The sequence below is a fragment of the Chrysemys picta genome, chromosome 12 (assembly GCF_011386835.1).
Source record: "Chrysemys picta bellii isolate R12L10 chromosome 12, ASM1138683v2, whole genome shotgun sequence".
Taxonomy (NCBI): Eukaryota; Metazoa; Chordata; order Testudines; family Emydidae; genus Chrysemys; species Chrysemys picta.
Window position 1 is genome coordinate 5,685,502 of NC_088802.1, and position 21,430 is coordinate 5,706,931.

At 50.7% G+C, this 21,430-nt stretch overlaps 2 protein-coding genes across 5 annotated transcripts; both read right to left on the reverse strand.

Annotated features, from left to right (window-relative positions):
- Nucleotides 1-397: 397 nt before the first annotated feature.
- LOC135974701 (killer cell lectin-like receptor subfamily F member 1) lies at nt 398-8,500 on the reverse strand. The gene is made up of 6 exons (XM_065563156.1): nt 8,393-8,500; nt 6,680-6,778; nt 5,611-5,721; nt 4,244-4,398; nt 3,522-3,634; nt 398-562 (listed from the first exon to the last, which is right to left on the reverse strand). Exons 1-6 carry the CDS (start codon nt 8,472-8,474, stop codon nt 439-441), a joined length of 684 nt encoding a protein of 227 aa, XP_065419228.1. The 5' UTR covers nt 8,475-8,500; the 3' UTR covers nt 398-438.
- A 3,714-nt stretch (nt 8,501-12,214) lies between these two features.
- LOC101940345 (uncharacterized) lies at nt 12,215-21,392 on the reverse strand. Of its 4 annotated transcripts, none has more exons than XM_065564188.1 (5): nt 21,223-21,357; nt 19,725-19,949; nt 16,907-17,230; nt 14,907-15,020; nt 12,215-13,348 (listed from the first exon to the last, which is right to left on the reverse strand). In XM_065564188.1, the coding sequence occupies exons 2-5, from the start codon at nt 19,792-19,794 to the stop codon at nt 13,077-13,079; spliced, it is 780 nt and encodes a 259-aa protein (XP_065420260.1). In that variant the 5' UTR covers nt 19,795-19,949; nt 21,223-21,357; the 3' UTR covers nt 12,215-13,076. The 4 variants fall into 4 exon arrangements, with proteins under 4 accessions (XP_065420260.1, XP_065420261.1, XP_023968657.2 ...); XM_065564189.1 differs by having other exon boundaries at nt 19,725-19,946; nt 21,223-21,356; XM_024112889.3 differs by lacking the exon at nt 19,725-19,949 and having other exon boundaries at nt 16,907-17,132; nt 21,223-21,392.
- Between the last annotated feature and the right edge of the window lie 38 nt (nt 21,393-21,430).

Below are 21,430 nucleotides of genomic sequence, written 5' to 3' on the forward strand. Positions count from 1 at the left end.
CCAGTACGTCCGCCGTCACTTGCTCGTCCTAAAGCGTACGAGCTCGGGACTCCCAGCTAATCATTTTGCCCCCGTACCTCTCAAAGCATGTCACAGAATTCAATGTCATTACCCCATTTTATAGGTGGGGAAACTGAAGCACGGCACAAGACAGGGATTTGCTCCAGGTCACATGTGGCCAAGTCAGGAATAGAATACAACTTTCCTGCTTTCCTCTCTACCCAGTGGGCTAACATTGATCCCCCCACCCCTCTTGTACTCTGCTCCCAGCAGTGCTAAGGAACAAAGGGACTAGATCAAGGACTCAAATTCCCTTATTTTGCCAACTGTTGCTCCGCATCAGCTTAGAGAAAGAGGGCAGCGTCTCTATATAAAGCCCTTCGAATTCATCCTCATGGGGCAGGAGCGCTCTCCTGGGCACTGACGTTCTCATTTGCCTCACACCACGACAGCGTCTTTCTGGCAAATCCACTTGAATTCGGCGCTGCAGGTTTCCGAGTTGATCCGGTTCCCCTTTACCACCCCACAGCTGTTGGAGGCAACAGGGCCTGAGACCCGGAACCTGCAGAGCGAAGGAGAAAGGTGGTGATAGATGGATTAGAGAGACCCTCCTCTCGCAGTGATGGGATGCTGGGATGGGGGCCTTGATGACAGTGTAACCCAGGGCTGAGTGCCTCTACTAATCGCATGGGATGGCTCCTTAGCTCAAGCGGTAGCAGCTCTTGCTTTTAGCTCCGGAGGTCCCCAATTCAGTCCCCAGGCTGTCAGCCATCACAGCAAAACCTCCCAGGACATGAACTGAGCTAGGGTGTCTTGGCATCCGTCTTCCCCCATTCTGATAACCACTCCCCATTATTCAGGCCCCACAAGTCTCCGGGGAGATCCTGGCCCCCCTTGAAGTCACTGGGAGCTTTGCCAGGATCATTCCACCTCTGCTCTCTTCTTGTGGCCGATTCCTCTCTCGCTCACTGCCGATTTAACACCACCAACGCCCAGATCCACAAAGGTATTTCGGCTCCTAACTCCCATTGAATTCAATGAAAGTTTGAGCTCCTTTCGTTGATCATTATAAAGCTTCTCTAGCCCATAGTATTAGTTTATTGCTCATTTCTTATATGGTTATTATCAACTAGCAGGTTACGTCGTATATAATCATTGTATGCTCAATAGAGTTAAGTGGTAGGATAATAGAAGTATAAGAATGATTAGTAGTTGGAAGGGGTAATTATGTATTCGATATCTAAGTAACGAGGTCTGAAACACAAGGCTGCAGGCTGAGGCCTGCAAGATTTTAGCTTAGCTGTTGGAGCTAAGAAATACTGACATAAACAAGTGACCGAAGAATAACCCGATGCCCTAAGATTACGGGAAAAGAGGTACCAAGTGGTGATATTGTGAAAATCTAGCCAGAAGATTAATTTTAAATCATAAAAATGCTGTAAAGGCGCATCTGTTTCCAACATGTGCCTTCATCACAGGACACAGGTTGTGTATTAATGCTAGTGAGAATAAAGAGAACCTACACGACCTATAGAAATCAGGGTACTGTACGTTTCTAGAGGACATCAGACCAATAAGGAAAAAGAGGGCTGACACTATATGCATGGACATGTGCAGAATGTAGGTATAGATTGAATAAGGAGGATGCCCAGAGCGGGAAAATTGAGCTCCCTATGGGAAACTCCAGCAGGAACCATCGCTCTATTCATGGGCAATCCATGCGAGACCCATCAGACCCTAACACTACCGTTAAGGTTGTGAGTATATTTGTAACTTGTGCATATGTCTGTGTAGGATTTCTATATGCAGGGGTATTCATAACCTTAATAAAATTTGTAAAACAGATAGACTTTGTACTGGTAAATGTCTGTGTGGTCACTACCCTTAGTCTTTATTCATTCCTAGAGACTCTAAATCTGTAGCAAGTAGCAGAGGTGACTTTCACGCCGTTGAAACTGTAGAGACCACATCGGAACGCACAGTGGTGTAACACCACATTACAAAACTCACTTGAAATAGCGGTGTAGCCTTTTATTTGATCTCTTTAGCTAAGCAAAGAAAAGGTGAAGAGGGAACAAATGTAATAACGGGCTCTTCAATCTAGCAGAGGAAGGTCTAACACAACCCAGTGTCTTGAAATTGAAGCGAGACAAATTTAAACTGGAAATAAGGCATAAATTTGTTAACGGTGAGAGTAATTAACCACTGGTAGAATAACCCAAGGTTCTCGGTGGATTCTCCATCTCTGACCATTTTTAAATTGAGTGGATGTGTTTCTAAAATATCTGCTCTGGGGTTTATTTTGGGGGCAGTTCTGTGGCCTGTGTTTATATAGCAGGTCAGATTATATGATCACACTGGTCCCTTCTGGCCTTGGAATCTATGAAGATGGGGAAACTGAGGCCCAATGGGATGAAGATTCCTAATCCTCTCCTTGTTTTATTATCAGAACATGCTGTCCCCCAGAGCTGGGACTAGAACCCAGATGGTCTAATCCAAGGCCCTGGAATCAGAAGGAGCCAAAGGAGAAACAAAGCCCTGATTTATAGCCTAGTTGCAGAGCAGATGGTTGCATTAAGAACATTTGAATCGCAGCGATGTCCAAGTCACCCATGAAACCTGAGCCCCTGCTGGGATGCTAGGAGGGATTCCTGTCCAAACACGCACAGCCCTGCACTTCAGCTCTTTGGAATCTGAGCCCAAATGTGCAAAGCTTCAGAATGAGCAAATCATAGAACCATAGGACTGGAAGGGACCTCGAGAGGTCATCTAGTCCAGTCCCCTGCACTCATGGCAGGACTAAGTATTATCTAGACCATCCCTGACAGGTGTTTGTCTGACCTGCTCTTAAAAACCTCCAATGACAAAGTCTCCGCAACCTCCCTAGGCAATTTATTCCAGTGCTTAACCACCCTGACAGTTAGGAAGTTTTTCCTAATGTCCAACCTAAACCTCCCTTGCTGCAATTTAAGCCCACTGCTTCTTGTCCTGTCCTCAGAGGTAAAGGAGAACAATTGTTCTCCGTCCTCCTTGTAACAACTGTTTTCAAGTATATAAAAGATTATCATGTCCTTTCTCAGTCTTCTCTTCTCCAGACTAAACAAACCCAATATTTTCAATCCTCCCTCATAGATCATGTTTTCTAGACCTTTCATGATGCTCTTCTCTGGACTTTCTCCAATTTGTCCACATCTTTCCTGAAATGTGGCACCCAGAACTGGACACAATACTCCAGTTGAGGTCTAATTGGCGCGGAGTAGAGCGGAAGAATGACTTCTCATGACTAACTTACAACAATCCTGCTAATACATCCCAGAAGGATGTTCTCTTTTTTTGCAACAGCGTTACACTGTTGACTCATATTTAGCCTGTGATCGACTATGACCCCAACATCCCTTTCCGCAGCACTTCTTCCTAGGCAGTTATTTCCCATTTTGTATGTGTGCAACTCATCGTTCCTTCCTAACAAATCTACAAATATGGAGGAAAAATATAACAGTGAATCTACAGGCAACACTCACAGCGTTTGATTTAAAGGGGAGCCGTCCACCCAGGTCCAGTTCCCAGTGTGGGACGTGATGTTCAGGCCGATCCAGACGTGGCTTGTGCCTTCTGTGATCATGTTTATGAAATCCTGGGGAGTGTAAAGCAAGCAGCTGGGTGACTCTCACACAGTCTTACACCCCCTGCATATACAGTGACCCCCCCGCCGCCACTCCCATCTCACCAGGAGATCTCTCAGAGACCCAAAACATGCAAGGAAAATGGATTCTGACCCAATGGGGCCAGCACACTGCATGATACCCTCTCACTGGAGAGCTTCAGTGGTATTGAAGAATAGACCCGTTTCCCTGAGGGCTTGTCTTCACTACCCGCCCAGACTAGCGGGTAGAAATCGATCTCTCAGGGATCGATTTATTGCGTCTCGTCGGGACGCGATAATCGATCCCCGAATTGACACGCGTACTCCACCAGCCCAGATAGGAGTAAGCGCCGTCGATGGGGGAGCCGCGGCGGTCGATTTACCGCTGTCCTCACAGCGGGGTAAGTCGGATCAGATACGTCGAATTCAGCTACGCTATTCCCGTAGCTGAATTGCGTATCTGAAATCGATCCCTTCCCCCCTCCTCCCCCGTAGTGTAGACGTAGCCTCAGAGTTGCTGAGTGGTAAAGGAGTAAAAAACTGGTAGAGCTACAGTGATTCACACCAGCTGGAGAACTGGCCTTGTGTATTTCACTTTACCATGTCCTCTTGGTCCCGGATCACAAGCATTTGTGAATTCCTCGATTCACAGTCTTTCTGGCTCTCGTTCCACATCTGACTCCTTTTAGAATCCCAGTAGCACTTTCCGTTGTGCGTCTGCCAGTCCTTGGGGCAGAGTTTGCACCCGGTGCCCCCTGGAAAAAGAAACAGAGACGTCTGTGAACTCACATAAAGCCAATATTTTTTTTTCAAGCTATTCAAAAGCCCTAGCCCTCAGTGGGCACTAGGGGCCAGATTCCCAGCTGGTGTAGGTCAGCATGGAGCACATCAATTTACACCAGCTCAGGATCTGGCCCTAGAGCAACCCTAGTCAAAAATATCCATCCGATTTTGTCATAGTGGAGGGGATGGATTTATTTTCCCCTCTTTTCTCATGACTCAGAAAGAGCTCAAGGGATTTCACTCAAACTCCCCCCCCCCAATATGATATAATAAATGTTTGTCACAGACCAAGCAAAGGAAGTTTGACCCTGGAAGTTGAATCTCAGAGCATTTGCTGGCTCTAATTACGGTGCTGGGTGCTCTGTAGAGTGAGAACTACCCCATGTGACCACTAGAGGTCACTGCTGCCATTAACACCGGTGAGTACTGGGGGGTCTGGGTATGTCGCAGGTCTCTGCTGAATATAGGATTGTTATTGAATTGGTTAGTTGTATTGCAGGAGCCCATGCTGGGCACTAAACAAACACGGCACAAGAAGAAAGTCCCCACCCCCAAAGGGTATTTTTGTTATCTGCATTTTAGTAACACCTAAAGGCCACGCTGCCTTTACTTAGGGGAACTTGACTTCTACTCAAGAGATCTGTGGTCTTTCCAAGTTCTGCCACGGAGCTGCTGCGTGACCTTGGGCAAGTCACTTCTGGTTCCTCTCCTGCCCTTTGTTTAGGTTGCAAACTCTGCCAGGCAGGGAGTGTCTCTCGTTGTGTGTCTGTGCAGTGCCCGGCAAAACAGGGCCTGATCTGAGCAGGGCCAGGGATTGTTTGGGCCTCCATGTGCTACTCTAATGGACATAGTGACAGACAGTCTCTATCCCAAAAGCTCAGTCTAAATAGAGAAAACATCCAAAGGAAGGATCATTATCCCTATTGTACAGATGGGGAAACTGAGACCCGAGAGATGCAGTGATTTGCCCAGGCTCAGACAGGGAGTCTAGGACAGAGCCAGGTGTTTTACCCAGGTCTCTTGTGTCCCATTCCGGCATGTGAGCAGTGAGCTTTTCCAGCAGATGTTGAATGTCCATAGTCATTCCACCTCCCCCTGGCTCCCAAGATTCCCCAGCTCGGGTGTTTCCCAGACTCTGAGCCCGGCATGGAAATCAGTTCAGAGACAGCCTGAGCTGAGGTTACCTGCTGGGCCGTTCCTGGCTGGGTCACACAGACTCTGCTTGAGACGAGACACGAAGGCCGCCTGCCAGACGTCGAATTGTGCGCTGCAACTGGCCTGTCCGGCCTGGAAACCTTCCAAACAGCATCAGTGCAGAGGGAGGTTAGGACACGGCGCGTAAGGAAGCTCTAAGGAGCTAGGTCACGTTCCATAGCACAGAGGGCAGGGAAGAGAGAAGGGGAGTGAATCTGGACCCGGTTCCCCATTGTCCTGCACCTTGTGGTGTCATTTATACTAGTGCAGAATGCCACCATCTGCTCTGGTAGCAGAGCTAGTAAATACAATCCTATTGTCTGTGCCTTTTTTTAAATTATTTTTTTCAATTAAATACCAAAAAAACCCCAGTTTTTCACTTCTGTTTCCCTTTCTCCTTCTTTTTCCCCCTCCTCCGTTTTCCCATTAAAAAGGGCTGATGGAAGGAAAAAAGGGGAAGGAATGGGGAAAATAATTTCAAATGTTAGTTAAAAACCCCAGTAAATTTTTAAAATGTTTAGCGAAAGCCTTTGCAAAACAAAAAAATGTTCAATTAAAAAAAAAAATTGGACAAAAAAAAAAAAGCAAGCTGGTGCATTTAGTAACATTTTGCACTTGTTTTTCCACTTGGGTGAATGGCTGATAGGCAGCAGGGAACCAGACCCATGGAGACTCATTTCAGTGGGCTAAACCCCACTTCATCAGATGTGTGGAGTCAGACCCATGGAGGTGAGCTGGTCTGAAGAACATGGTGGAAACTGGGCCCCATTCATTCCCCCACTGGAGAAGATGAACCATAGTTGGTGGGAGAGTCGAAGAAAATTGCCACTGCAGACAATTCTCATTTACCCTGTTCCTGCACTTGCAATAGGCACCGAGGTAAAAGGGTTACAGACATAAGAGCTGCCTTATTGAGTCAGACCAATGACCCATCTAGCCCAGTATCCTGTCTCTGACAGTGGAGGACAGGTGGGGTCCCAGAGGAAGTGTGAAAGGTAGAGCTGTGGGTTAAACACCCCCAGGGTCTGGAGGAAGCCAGCGCCTGTGCTAGATACTTACCCCAGACACTCTGAGCAATCACAGCCAACACCAAAAGGACACACACAGCCCCTAAGATTCCCACAGCAACTTTATAACTGTCGAGACCGGGAGGAGAACCTGTAAAAATTCAAACATGGGGAAACCATTTCAGTGAAGGATAAAAGTAGCCACGGAGGGATTTCCTGCTAAACCTACCAACCCAATTGTTGTACTAATCCTGGTGCATTCCCTGCAATTTCCACATCTAGTTTTGTTGGCCTCACTTGCAGGGTTAGTGCGACCACCTCAGTGTAAGATCTTTGGGGTAGGAGCTGGGTTACGCAATTAATAGAAGTAATACAGTAGCCTAGAAGGCCCAGCTGAGATCAGGGCCCCGTTGTGCCGGGCACTGCACAGGCACACAGCGAGAGACAGGCCCTGCCCAGAGGATCACCTACTATAATTAGACTAGACAAACAAAGGGGAAAAAGAGACACAGAGACTTGCCCTACCTCACAAGCAGGGACCTAACCCAGGTTCCCTGGCCTTTACCCTACCCAGTACCCCATGGCATGCCAGAGAGATATACTGCTATTTCAGGCCTGGCCAGCCAACAGTTCTTAAGTTTTTTTCCAATTACTGTCACCAGAACCAGCAGACAATACAATTAAGCAGCCCACTGTTTAATCCCTCCTGGTCTCTCCGGGTAGGAGCGTAGGTGTTGTCACACTGGATCAGAGCATGGGTCCATCTTGTACAGTCTCCTGTCTCTGATAGAGACCAGTGCCAGATGCAGTCGAAGGTGGTATAAGAACCCCAGAGCTATAGCCACCAGTCTGCATGCCGAGAGCTCTGACCTTACCCCGCTCCCTGACCAGTCTCCTTTACTGGTCTCTGTGGCGCTATTCTGAACAGCTGACACAATAATTTTATACCATCGAAAGCGTTGTCAGAAAAACACTTGTTCACTCCCTCCTGGAGCTGTTGAAAAAATGTTGCAGCCATGTCAGAAAATGTGGATGAGTTTTTCATGAGTGTTTATGAAAGGGACTTAAAAAGGGCCAAACTGGAGTTTGAAAAGCAAAGAGCTACTGGTGTCGAATCAACAAGATTGTTTAAATAGAACAGAAGCAGAAACAATCTCTGCAAGAATAAGTTAGTCTGCTGGATAACCATGATTTTAAGGATGATAAGGACATTTCTGAGAAGCTAAATATCTTTGTTTGCATCAATCTTCACAACAAAAGGGTGTGGGAGTGAATTCCTATTCTAGCTCTGCTCTTTGCTGATAATAAAGTTGAGTTCCCATCAGAGGCTGAGAAACAAGAAGAGGAAATTGATCATTTTAAAAATGTCATAAAAATCACTCAGCTGTGGTTGAGAATGTTAACCCCCTTTTTTAAAAAAAAATGGCATTTTTCTGTTTTGAACCAAAGCCCTCCGTCCGACTCTGCTGACCTACTGAAATCAGGACTGAAAGAAAGAAATTTTGCAGAATAACTAACAGGCAAAAAACATTTTTTTCTCTTCACGTTTCTGATCACTTTTTTTTAAACTGCAGGAGTTTGAAAAAAAAAATCAAAATATTTTTGCAAAAAATTCCATGTTTGAAGAGGTGCAAAAAAGGCCATTTTTTCCGCAAGGAAAACCTGTTTTTGCTGGGGCAGTTTCCTTTGGTTGTGCCCTCACTGAAACCTAAAGGGCAGACGCCATTATTGAGTGGACAGTGTAGGTTGGTTTATAGAGCAGTACCTTGGCTCCCGTGCTGAGATGGCTGGGTTGAGTTTATCCTCTTTGTCCGGGTCATGATAGCGTAACCATCATCATCCTCCATCTTCTGATGCCTGTGTCGGGTTTGGTTTCTAACAGAGGACTGGAGAATAAGAAGAGAAGCCTGTGGATTCCGGCTGGTCTCCACAAGCCTATAGAGGAAGTACTGGCTCCTCCCCAAGAATCAGGTGTGAAACCACAACATGCAGAAATGCTGGTGTCTGATGGACCCAGGCATGACAGTGGAGCCCGATGCTAAGGAGGTATGTGCAGGTGTCACATGGCCATATACCCGACCTCGGGGGTCAGATGTTCTTTGGGAATCTTGGGAGACAGACCAGTCCTCGCTTACAGACAGCCTCCCAACCTTAAGCAAATACTCACCAGCAACCGCACACCATACAACAAAAACACTAACCCAGGAACCTATCCTTGCAACAAAGCCCAATGCCAGCTCTGTCCACATATCTATTCAAGTGACACCATCATAGGACCTAACCACATCAGCCATACCATCAGGGGCTTGTTCACCTGCACATCTACCAATGTGATATATGCCATCATGTGCCAGCAATGCCCCTCTGCCATGTACATTGGCCAAACTGGACAGTCTCTACGCAAAAGAATAAATGGACACAAATCTGACATCAGGAATCATAACATTCAAAAACCAGTGGGAGAACACTTCAACCTCTCTAATCACTCAGTGACAGACTTGAAGGTGTCAGTTTTGCAACAAAAAAACTTCAAAAACAGACTCCAAAGAGAGACTGCTGAACTCGAATTAATATGCAAATTAGACACAATTAACTTAGGCCTAAACAGAGACTGGGAATGGTTGGGTCATTACACTAATTGAATGTTTTCCCCCCATGTTAAGTTCTCCTCACACCTTCTATGGGTCATCTCGATTATCACTTCAAAGTTTTTTCTTCTGCTGCTACTGATAGCTCATCTCAATTGACTGATCTCTTACAGTTGGTATGCGTACTTCCACCTTTTCATGTGCTCTGTGTGTATAAATATCTTCTGTCTGTGTGTTCCACTCTATGCATCCGAAGAAGTGGGCTGTAGCCCACGAAAGCTTCTGCTGAAATAAATTTGTTAGTCTCTAAGGTGCCACAAGTACTCCTCTTCTCTTTGGGAATAGGCAGTGTAGCTCTGCTGAATTCAGTAGAGCAGTATACCAATTGACACGCGCTGGGGGTCTGCCCCATTGACTCCAACGGAGCTACAGTCGATTCACCCCAGCCAAGAATCTTGCCACATGGACTCCAGTGGAGCTATGGCCGATTGACCCCTGCCTGGGATCTGGGCCTACTGACACCAATTGAGTGACAGCCAATTGATGCCAGCAGAGTTATGGGTGATTTATACCAGGTGGGGATCAGGTTCAGAGCAGTTTGTGGGGAGGAGACGTTGATAAGCACTAGCTGATAAGAACATATGAATGGCCATACTGGTTCAACCCAATGGTCCATCTAGCCTAGTATCCCATCTCTGACAGTGGTCACTGTCAGATGCTTCAGAGGGAGTGAACATAACAGGGCAATTTATCGAGTGATCCATCTCCAATCATCCTGTCCCTGCTTCTGGCAATCAGAGGCTAGGGACATCCAGACCATGGGCTTACGTCCTTGACTATCTTGGCTAATAGCCATTGATGGAGCCAGAGGTGAAAGTGGGCCGGTGCAGCACACAGCCGACTTTTGGCTCCCCGCTGTCGGCAGCACTGTCAGACCCAACCAGCAGAGTGCCGATGAGGGGGAGAAAAAGGGGCAGCTGCCCCAGACCCCAGCTTTGGGGGCCCCTATGGAGCTGGGAGCAGGGGTTGAACCTGCCCCTGCACTGACTAGCGGCGATAGGAAGAGGAGCAACCCAGCCCCAGTCGCTTCCCGCCCCCGGCACGCACCGGCAGTGGCAGGCAGTAGAATGTCGCAGCTGGGAGCCAGCAGAGCGGAGGGGGCTGGGTTTGGGTCTCTCTGCTTCCCCCCCCCACCCAATCAGTGGTAAGTCTTGGTGCCTACTTTCACTTCTGCTCTATTTCATTTTGAACCCTGTTGTACTTCCGGCCTCCACCACATCCCTGGCAATGGGTTGCACAGGTTGACTGTGCGTTGTGTGAAGAAATACTTCCTTTTGTTTTAAACCTGCTGCCTATTCACTTCACCAGGTGACCCCTAGTTCTTGTGTTATGGAAAGGGGTAAATAACGCTTCCTCAGTCAGTTATCCACACCAGTCATGATTTTATAGACCTCTATCATACCCCCCCTCCCCCACGTCATCTTTTCCCCCCCCAAGCTGAACCGCCCCACATCTTTTACCCTCTGCTCACACGGCAGGTGATTCACACTCTTGATCAGTTTGATCCTATCTGCATTACCACCCACTGCTCTAAACCACAGTGAGGGGCCACAGGGCAGCTGAGATGAAGCCAACTTCCTGCGGGTCAGCCTTTGCTGAGGTGTAGGAAGCCTGTTTTCCATCTGCTCACCTTCGAGCCAGCGCTGATTGGCCAACGTTCTCCTGGCGGTTCACGTTGGGCACAGCCCATCCTTCCTGTGTAAATAACAACCCATGGGAGAGGACAACACTGCAGCTTCCTGCCTGGAGTGGGGCCCACCCCATCTGTCTGCAGTGGGGTTTGCTCCCTTGCTTGGGAGGCTCGAACACTGGGATCCACAGAGAGATGTGCTGATGTTGGCCGATCATTGGGCAGCCATGCACAGAACCTAGATACCCCAATCCACCAGTCCCAGGGCTGTCGCTCCTCTCCCCACCAGCTTCCTGGCAGCCCAGCTCCCCCAGAAAGGGGTGTAATAGAAACACACGACTGATCTGGGACCATCTCCATCCCCGCTGTGACCCCACTGAGGACAACAGCATGGTGCAAAGGATTAACGCATCAACTGATCTTTAATTGGTTGATAGACTTGTGCCAGGGTAAGCACCCTAGGGGGCCGCGCCACTTTATTTACCTGCTGACGCGGCAGGTTCGGCCGATTGTGGCCCCCCCTCGCCGGGGTTCGCCGTCCTGGGCCAATGGGGGCGGCGGGAAGCGACGTGGGCGAGGGATGTGCTGGCCGTGGCTTCCCGCCGCCCCCATTGGCGCGGGACGGCGAACCGCAGCCCCCATTGGCGCGGGACGGCGAACCGCAGCCAGTGCAGGCCACGATCAGCCGAACCTGCCCCTTCGGCAGGTAAATAAACTGGCCCGGCCCCCCAGGGTGCTTACCCTAGCGAGCTGCGTGCCGAACGTTGCTGACCCCTGCAAACCGAATTTGGTCCTGGTGTGAGCGAGTGAGACTCCCTACGGCGGGAATGCCAGCAGAGCAGGCTCATGCTAGGACAGACTTGAGCTTCTAGCACTGGGGGCATGAATTAAATGTAAGTCACTTTACACGCTGGTGGTAGGACTTGCTTTATAACAGCAGCCCGAGAGTACTTGGGGCTTCACCCTCACTTAACCAACTAAAAGCGCATAATACTGACACCTAGTGGCCAGGAGACATTTGATCACACACTGCTCAACAGCCATGAAAGCTACGTGGCTATAGGACACTGGCCCATCAAGGCTAGTCCAATATTCTACACAATAGTGGACTAGCCTTGATGGGCCAGTGTCCAATCGCTAAATAAAAGAAAGGGGGCAGGGGGCTGACTAAACATAGGGGAGAGGTTTGCATTGGAGACCCCAGAGAGCTAGAGCCAATGCTCACTCCACAGAGCATTGGAGCTTCTGAAGAAGTCAGGAAGATTCACGATAGGGTAAAAAATAAATTAAAAAATAAAAATAAAAATGCTCAGACAGTTGTGATTGTATTGTGTGTATTGCAGTTGCACCAAGTCTTCAGCAGAGATCAGTGCCCCCCTGTGCAAAGATAAATGAGACCCACTTCCTCTGCTGTATAGCTTATAGTCTAAACAGAAATCTTGTCACAGACAAAAGGGACAGGCACAGAGATAAATACAATAGTAAAAACAGATTTAAAAAAAACCAATCACATTTTCTTATGATCAAGGCTACGATTTTGGCACAGGTATTTTTATGAAAACTCCTGGACAGGACATGGGCAATAAATAATAATTCATGGATGCCCAAACCCTGCTGCCCGGGGTTGAATTATTGGCATCGACCAGAAGTTGTGGAGGGCTCATAAAAGAAAGAATCACAGCGTCTGTAAGCTCCATGACAGATTCGTAGCCTTACTTATGATTATTAATATTACAAGGGAGCCTACAGCTCCAGTCAGGGCCCCATAGTGATCACACACACACACACACACACACACACACACACACACTCCCTGCCCCAAAGTGCTTACAATCTACACAGAGGAGTGTCTCACTTTAAAGATGGGAAATTAAGGCACGGGAAAGAAGGCCAGATTTTCAGAGTAGCTCAGTTCCCAGTTAGGCAGCTGCATGAGCCTTCGGATTAACACCCCACTCTCAGTCTGAGCTCTTGAATCTTCGGCCCTGAGTGACTCACCCATAGACAGGGCGTTGGTGGAAGACCCAGGTGTCCCAGCCCAGAGCCTCACATGGGGAGAAGTCACATCCAGGCTAGTGCAATGATCGCAGCTGTTCAGCACACACAGGAGGCGCCCGCACCTCGGCCATTCAACGCTATTAAAGTGCTGCCTCTCGGCTGCGTTGGGGCCGTCAGCTCAGTTCCCGGGGCTGTACCATCTCTCCGTTCAGTGGGATCTCCTCACCAGCCTCTCTGTCTCGGGTTCCAGCCTCATGCAGATGTGAGGCACAAGCCGGCACGCAAACAGGGGAGTCTGCCGAGTCGGAGATCCCTTCCTCTTCACAACCACGACGGGTTCCTGGTCCTTCTCTCACACGTTTCCAGCGGACATAAAGTGCAGCAGCAGCGAACAAAGCAGTGATGAACCCAAACGATATCCACACACCATACAGGCCTCCTGGCTCTGGAAAGAAAACCCAGGAGAAGAGTCAGTTTAGACAACTGGATTAAGAGAAGAAGGGTGGCCCAGTGGTTAGAGCCCTCGCCTAGGACTTGGGAGACAAGGATTCAATTCCCTACACTCCCCTTAAGTCCCTCTCTGGGCTTCAATTCCCCCTCTGTAGTGTGAATAGCACTGCACTATCGCAGGGGATGATGTGAGGTGCTCCAATATTAACATGACGGGGGCCAGATAAAGAACTTTAGAGTGAGCCTACCGAGAACAACAAGCTGGCAAGATCTGTGTTTGTACAGCACCTGACACCATGGGGTCCAGGCCATTCGTACAAGGCAAATAATACATGTTAATTAGAGTCATTCAGACTACAGCAAAGGTAACCTTGTGTTGCCATCTCTCATGATATTTGGTGCTTTCCTTAAAGCCCCAGCTCCCGGAGTCCTGTGATTAGAGGAGACTCCCCACTTTCATTTGGGTTTTCTCAGTGAAGGTTTCTAGCCTTCATGGCTATGGGTAAAGTTTGAAAAAACAGCCCCTAGATGTAGGTGCAAAATGGGGCAGAGGCTGATCATTGCAATCCCCTGCCACCCCAGAGCGTGGCACCCTGACTCTCTCTATGACTCATGGGGGGGTCCCTAGAAAAGGGATTCACAGAAGCCAGCGTGCGAGGCAGGGGGCTGCTTAAGGTAGCCAGTATGAAATGCCGAGGAGAAGGCTGTGAATAGGCACCTCCCTCCACTTGCAATTCACAGCCGTGCACTTCTCCTTAAGTGCTTAAGCAGGGTCAGTCCGTTTTTTAGAAGAAAAGATGGTGGTCCCTAGTGGTTAGAGCATCCGCCCAGGACTTCGGAGACCGAGATTCGAACCCATGGAGAGAAGCAGAGACTTGAGCCCCAGTCTCCCAATTCTCCGGAATGAGCTTTACCCACCGAGTGGGGGTCCCTCCTAGTGAAGTTGTTCCACTGGGGATAATTATTTACCTGGAGAGCCCCAAGAAATTTGCAGATATGAGCCAGCATGAGAAACAAGGAAACATCAATGTATAAAATTTGCAAGTTTGTCACCAGGGTAAAAAATAAAAAATAAAACCTCTCGCCACACAGCTCCTGGTGTTGTGATCTGGTGCACAGGGGTCACAGCACTGCTCAGCTATTGGGGTGGCTGGCACAAACCAGGCTGGAGGGCGGGCCCAGCCCTGTAGGACAGGCGCTGCTGTTGCCGGTGAGTGAAGGGGAGGCTCACTCTCCAATCCTTCTCTTGCCCAGCCTGACCTGGCCCTCACACCTCCCGCAGTGGCAGGACTTGACCCCCCCCCCCCCCAACCTTGTGGATAAAACAAAATCCCACACGATTGCCCGCAAATAAGACAAAAATATTAAAAAAATAAAAAAGAATTTCATGGGGTTCTAATTATCTGACAGCCTCCAGCTGTGGGTGATCGCTTGGATCAAGACATAAACACCCCAAGTTCTGGTTAAAAAACATGGTGATCAGGCACTAACCCAGCACTCCAAACCCCACTGGGGAGGGCTCCTGTAAAGAGATTCAGGTCATTAATACTTACCCCGCTCTGGAGAGCCGTTGGAAAGTGTCCCTCGGCTACTTCCCTCTCCAGTCAGATTGGCAGTCCCCTCTCCGGCAGACGGGGTCTCCGATACGGGACCTGCAGGCACAGAATCTAAGGCAAGAGAGCACCATTAGATCAGCTGGTCTGACCACCTGTATAACCCAGGCCAGAGAACATCAGCCAGTGATTCCTGTATCCAGCCCATATGTGCCGACGCTGTGGGTGCTCCAGGGCTGGGAGCACCCATGGGGGGAGGAGAAGAATGGTGGGTGCTGAGCACCCATTGGCAGCCCCCCTACCAGAACCTCCCCCTTCCCCCACTGCTGGCAGCCCTGCCAATCAGCACCACCCCCTCCCAGCACCTCCTGCCCCGCCATGGATCAGCTGTTTTGCAGCATCAGGAAGTGCTGGGAGGGACTAGGGAGGAGCAAGGATACAGCATGCTCAGGAGAGGGGGCAGAACTGGGTGGGGAAGGGGTGGAGCGGGAAAAGGCAGGACAGGGGTGGAGTGGGGTTAGGAAGAAGCAGAGCAGGGGTGGGACCTTGGGGGAAGGGGTGGAGTGGGAGCAGGGCCTGGGCAGAGCATTCCCTGGCAGATTAGAAACTCGGCACCTATGATCCAGCCCATATCTGGTGGTTGAGCTAGAGAAATTTTTTTTTAAAGTCATCTAGTCTTGATTTAAAGAGATGTGAGGGTGCAATACACAGCATCTTGCAGGAACTGGTAATGCAATATCTAGGTTCTTATCTAGCCCCCCCCCCCTCCCCCTCAATGTATTGGGCACTTCAGAAGCCTTTTAGAGTATTTATCCTCACAATATCCTTCCCCCCCTCCCCCAGGGGAGGGAAGCACTGTTATCCCCTGTACCAGGGTAGTTTGCCCTTGGGCTGGAGGGCTGAGGGCTAAGCCAGCCCTGATCACAGGCCAAGTCCCACCCCAAGGGAATCTAGTGATTCAAAGTCAGCGGGAGGTTGTGGTTGAGAGAAAGCTGACCCTGCTAGTGAGCTAGGGAAGCCTAGAAATCAGGAGGCTTGTCGAGCTAGAAAGGATGTAATACTGTGTGCGTTGTGAGACTGCTGCATTCTGCGTTTGGACAAACTCCAGTGCCAGCCTGGCGAAGAGTGGATTAACAATTGTGGGCAGAGAAAGTGATTGGAACCTGCCTGAGTTCTTAAAAGGGGTCCTGATCAAGGGGAAACAGAGGTAGGTTGGTGGTCACGTGCTAAACCCCAGACAGAGACACACAGATTTAGCCCCAGATTCGTAGAGGTATTTAGGCATTACTGCACCATGCCTAACTGGTTTAGGAGCCTATGTAATTTTCAAAGGGGATTTAGGCACTTAGGAAAAAAGAATGGTGGCCAAAGCATGAAGGGGCATATAAAATGTTTATCATATGTGGCACGTAAATACCTTGCCATGCCAGCTACCACAGTGCCATGCAAACACCTGTTCTCACTGTCAGGTGACATTGTAAATAAGAAGAAGGCAGCATTAGCTCCCGTAAATGTAAACAAACTTGTTTCTCTTCGCGACTGGCTGAACGAGAAGGAGGACTGAATGGACTTGTAGGCTCCAACCTTTTATCTTGTTTTGTTTTTAAGTGCAGTGTAACCATCTACATTTGTAAGTTGCACTTTCACGATAAAGAAATCGCATTAGTTTGCATGAGGTAAACTGAAAACGTATTATTTCTTTTAGCATTTTACAGTTCAGATATTTGTAATAAGAGATACAGTGAGCACTGTACACTTTGGATGTTTTTCTACATTTTCAATAACACGGAATACAGACATATTTAATACATTTCAATTGGTATTCTATTGTTTAACAGTGCGATTAAATTGAGTTAATCGCATGAGTTAACTGCGATTAATTGACAGCCCTATTATACACCACGGCTGCACATCTGATGGAGGGGGCAGAGGCTGTGAGAGAGGCTGAACCGGAGTCCCACAGGCCATACACCTCGAGGCAAGTCACCTGGGAAACTTACCAGGCACTGTCAGATTGATACGAGCCATGCAGGTTCCATGAAGGAAACTAAGAACTTGGTATTCCGCGGCCATCCATTTACTTGCATTCTTCACAGTAACAAGCTGGTCTGATAGAGAGATCCGTCCCTTGAATGTGCTGTTGTAGTTCCGGATTTCTTTATTAATTAACGCCAGGATGGGGTCACAAGCAGAGTGATTGGAGGTGGCTGTGATGGCGGTTTGCATCTTACACAAAAGAGATGAATTCTCAGATATGTTAATTTTAATACACCCAGAGGAGCCTTCGGGCACAGACAGGTTATAGGGGGGCCAGGCTCCAGGTCCTAGAAGAGAAAGGTGTATTAGCATAGGCGTGCGCAGCACACTTCATTAGGGCGTGCACCCAGGGAATTTTTTTTTTTTTTTTTTTTTTAAAGGCGAACATCATAAAAGTTGGGGTGTGGGAGGGAGTGCGGTGTGCAGGAAGGGGCTCAGGGCAAGGGATTGAGGCAGAGGAGGGGTGTATGAGGGGGCTCAGGGAAGGGGGTTGGGGTGCAGGGTGCAGCAGGGGGCTCAGGGCAGGGGGTTTGGGGGGCAGGGGGCTCAGGCACGGGGTTGGGGGGCGAGGTGCAGGCAGGGGGCTCAGGGCACCGCTCACCATGTCCCTGCGCAGCCCCGGGGGTGGAGGGGGGGGATCTGCACAGGGCTCTGCACGCTGCCCTTGCCACGCCTCCAGGTACCTCCCTCGAAGCTCCAATTGGCCGCGGTTCCCCGTTCCCGGCCAATGGGAGCTGCGGAGGGCGGTGCCTGGAACAACCCCACCCCCGGGGCGAGGGACGTGGTGGGGTGCCGGCCGCTTCTGAGAGGGCATTAGGGTGTGCCTGGGCACACCTCTGTGTATTAGCAACAAGTGGATCCTATATTGCTCCTGGGGAAGACGACGACTTCATCTGGAGAGGAAGCAGCAGCAGTCAGGAGCAGCGCCAAAGCTGGGAATGGGCGGGGTAACTCAGGGCTGGGATAGCAGAAGATTGCAGGTGGGGATGGAGAGACACCAGAAGAGCTGGGGATGCAAGGGCAGCCCATGGCGTGGAGGGCAGAGGGCTGCAGGTTGGGACTGAGGGGCACTGGCAGAGCTGTGGGTCAGGATTGAGGGGCATCAGCAGAGCTCAGGGGAGGGGGGGGGGAGCCCAGAGCTTGAATGAAGAAGTGGGGGGCAGAAGGTCAGGACAGAGGGACAGCGGCTGCAGAGCAGGAGGGGGCGGAGCCTGGGGCTGGAACAGCAGATCGAAGATGGGTCATCCCTCAGCCGGAGCCTCTGGGGGCCGTAGAAGGGGAGGACGGGTCTGCTGTGAGATGCGCCCTGCTACCGCTAGAGATCTGAGGCTGCAATCCCAATGGTAATTAAGGGCTAGTGCAGTGGCTCTCAAACCTTTGTACAGGTGTCCCCTTTCACACAGCAAACCTCTGAATGTGACCCCCCCCTTATAAACTAAAAACACTTGTAAATATATTTAACACCATTATAAATGCTGGAGGCAAAGCAGGGTTTGGGGTGGAGGCTGACAGCTCACGACCTCCCATGAAATAACCCCGCGACCCCCTGAGGGGTCCCGACCCCCAGTTTGAGAACTACTGGGCTAGAGTTTGCAGGGCTGGATTCTTGTCTCATTTCATCACCCAGCTAAGAACCACATCAGCACCCAGCACACTTCAGAGATCCCCAAAGCAACTCAGCTCTGAACAAAAATCTGGCTTTAAGTGTCCAGATTGGGGGGTGTGGCAAAAAGGCAAGGGTAAATATATGGTTAAGAGGCACCCCTCCCCCCATCTCCTGCCCTGCTACCCCAAGTTGGCCCATAAAAATCAATCGGTGCCTCGGATCCACACGCACCCCCACCATCAGCAATAAGCTAGCCCAGCCTGCCAATACAGATCATTTCCTGTAGTTTCCCCCATGTACAGACCCAGGTCCTTATTTTCCAGCCCTGCCTTCTCCCCATAGCAAAGGGGGGGAAGCCACAATCTCCCAGACCTTTAACTCCCTGTTACAACCCCCCGCAGCCATGCACCTCCACACACCCCTCTCTACTTACTACCAGCAAGAGGGAGACCCCCTCCCCCCACCCCATCTACACCCTAGCTGCTACCCTGCAGCAGGAGGAAGGACCACTCCCCTTCACCCATCCCTAGCAGCCTGCTACCCCCATCCCCAGCAGGAGGAGAATTCCCTATTCTGAGGCTACCTGAAATAAGGACCTCCCCCTGCCCCCATCCCTGTGCCCTACAAACCCAGCACTTTGCCCCATCTCCTTCCTCATTCAGGTCCCCCTGGGTGCTGTCCCTAGGCCACATTCACACACACTGCAGCTGGGCCACTCCCTGGGGAGCGCAGAGGCAGGAGCAGGGGAACAGCTGGGGACTGCGGGGGGAGGGGTCGTGACTCCAGCTGTTCCTGGCGTAGCCAGCTTTTAAGAGGAGGGGAGCAATGATAAAAAAGGCGCCCCCCCTTGGCTCCTCCTCTGGCCATGCTCCCTTGGCTCCTCCAACGTTACACCGACCCTCCCCTTCCATGGCTCCTCCGGCCCTGCCGTGCCACCCCCGTACTCCCCCCCTCTCGCTCCTCGGCCCCGAGCCTGCCGCCCCCCCCCCCCCCTCGCTCCTCGGCCCCCTCGCTCCTCGGGCCAGGCCGGCCGCGGCTGGCGGTGCGCCAGCCTGGGCCCCCCCCGCTCTTCCGGCCGCTTTTGGAAAGGCGGGGAAGCGACCGCTTGTGCCCCACCCCCACGGTCAGCAGTGCCCAGCTGCGCCCCCCCCCCCCATTACCCATCCCCCGCTCACCTGCCACCTGTCCGCACCCTGCAGCCAGCCAGAGGGACCCAAGAAAGAGCCGCGTCTTTAGTCCCGACATTGGTCCCCGTAGCAGCTGCTACGTGCGTCCGTCCCCTTCGCGGCACTGGCTGATATTTTCTTGGAGGCTTGTATTTCCCGGGAACTTGGACAGACGTCACGACCTTGCGTAATCCAACCCCATTGGCTGGAGTGGGTGCCAGCTGACAGGTTCTCCTCCCACGTGAAAAGAGGCGGGACCATTGAAATATGCTGGATTGCAAGGCAAACCCGGAAAGATTCCCCCCCACCCCCCACACACACAGGCTGGAAGAGAACCAGGTTTTGGAGGCCAGGAGGTTGTTCAGAGGGACGCTGGACTAGCTCGAAATAGAGACGGATCATTGGAGCCCTGAGCGGATACAGACATTTGGATAATTAACTGGTGGCCGACCCGCGCTCCACTTTTTATAGGTATCCGCAGCAGCGCCCTCGCTCACGGGTAGAGACCCGCGCTGATGCACAAAGCCGGATCCACATCGGATCCGCAAAGATCGTAAACACCACAACCACATCTGCGGATATACAGCGGACTGGCCGTGGATTTGCGGGGCTCGACACATTAGCTTCTCTAAAACGCCCAGCTCCAAAAGGGGCGAAGGACGGGTGAAACGGACACACATGCGCAAAGGAAAGCGCAAGACGAGACAGAGGAAGCGTGTTTGGGGAGGAGGGGATGGGTGGGGGTGAAAGAGAGCGAGAGCGCAGCAACCTTTCAGTTTTACCCACCTTCAGGGTGATTTGTAGCAGTACAAACTCCCAGCCCAGCAAACACCAGGCCACATAAATAACTTTGCTCACTTGGGTCCCGATCCTCTGAGCAGTTGCGCAGAGCTGTGCCCCCAGCAGACCACCCCACAACGTCCCTAAACTTAAACTAAACACGGATCTAACTACTCTGTGGGAAGTCCCACATCGCACGTTTGCAGGATCCAACTCACGCTGGGACAGCATTTTTCAGACCAAGATGGTTTTCCAAGTCATCTTTGTCCCCTCCTCCTGCCCTAACCCACCCCACGGCCAGAGCTAGGGATAGAACCCAGGAATCCTGATTCCCAGTGGTCCCCCCCCCCCGCTCTAACCACTAGGCGCCCAGCTCCAAAATCTAACCACTATCTTCCAAGAGCAGAGGTTTTCTGTTCTAGTTCCAGTCCCTACTGAGAAGCCGCTGTGCTGGCCAGCAGGGAAGCACCCGTGCAAACTGGTGGGGTTGAATGAGAAATCCTGAGTTTAGAGATCGCCTTTCACTGAGGCTTAGAGGCCAGGGAAAAGCCTGGGAGTGAGAGAGGCATAGTCCAGAGCTGTTGCTGGAACGATGGAAGGTTTTAGGCAGCACCCACACCCCTGGGAGCTCTGACCCTCACTTCCCTCCTAGCCCTCCCAGAGCTGTTGGCCCTTGGGGGGAAGCAGCCCTCTCAGGGCACTGTTACAAAAGAAGTTCACAGCTTACCTGCTGGCAGCCCCTTTCTGTGCAGCATCCCCTGTAGCTGAGCCTTTGAGCCATCTCCCCCTCCCTGGGCACCAACAGCCAGGCGTGCTCTGCAAACCCCATATTCCAAGCCAGGCCCTACAGCATCTAGGCATGATCAAAAACGCGGGATTTAGCCATGCCTGTCTGCAAGCCTGGTGATTGGCTGTTATTAGCATACTCTCCTCTG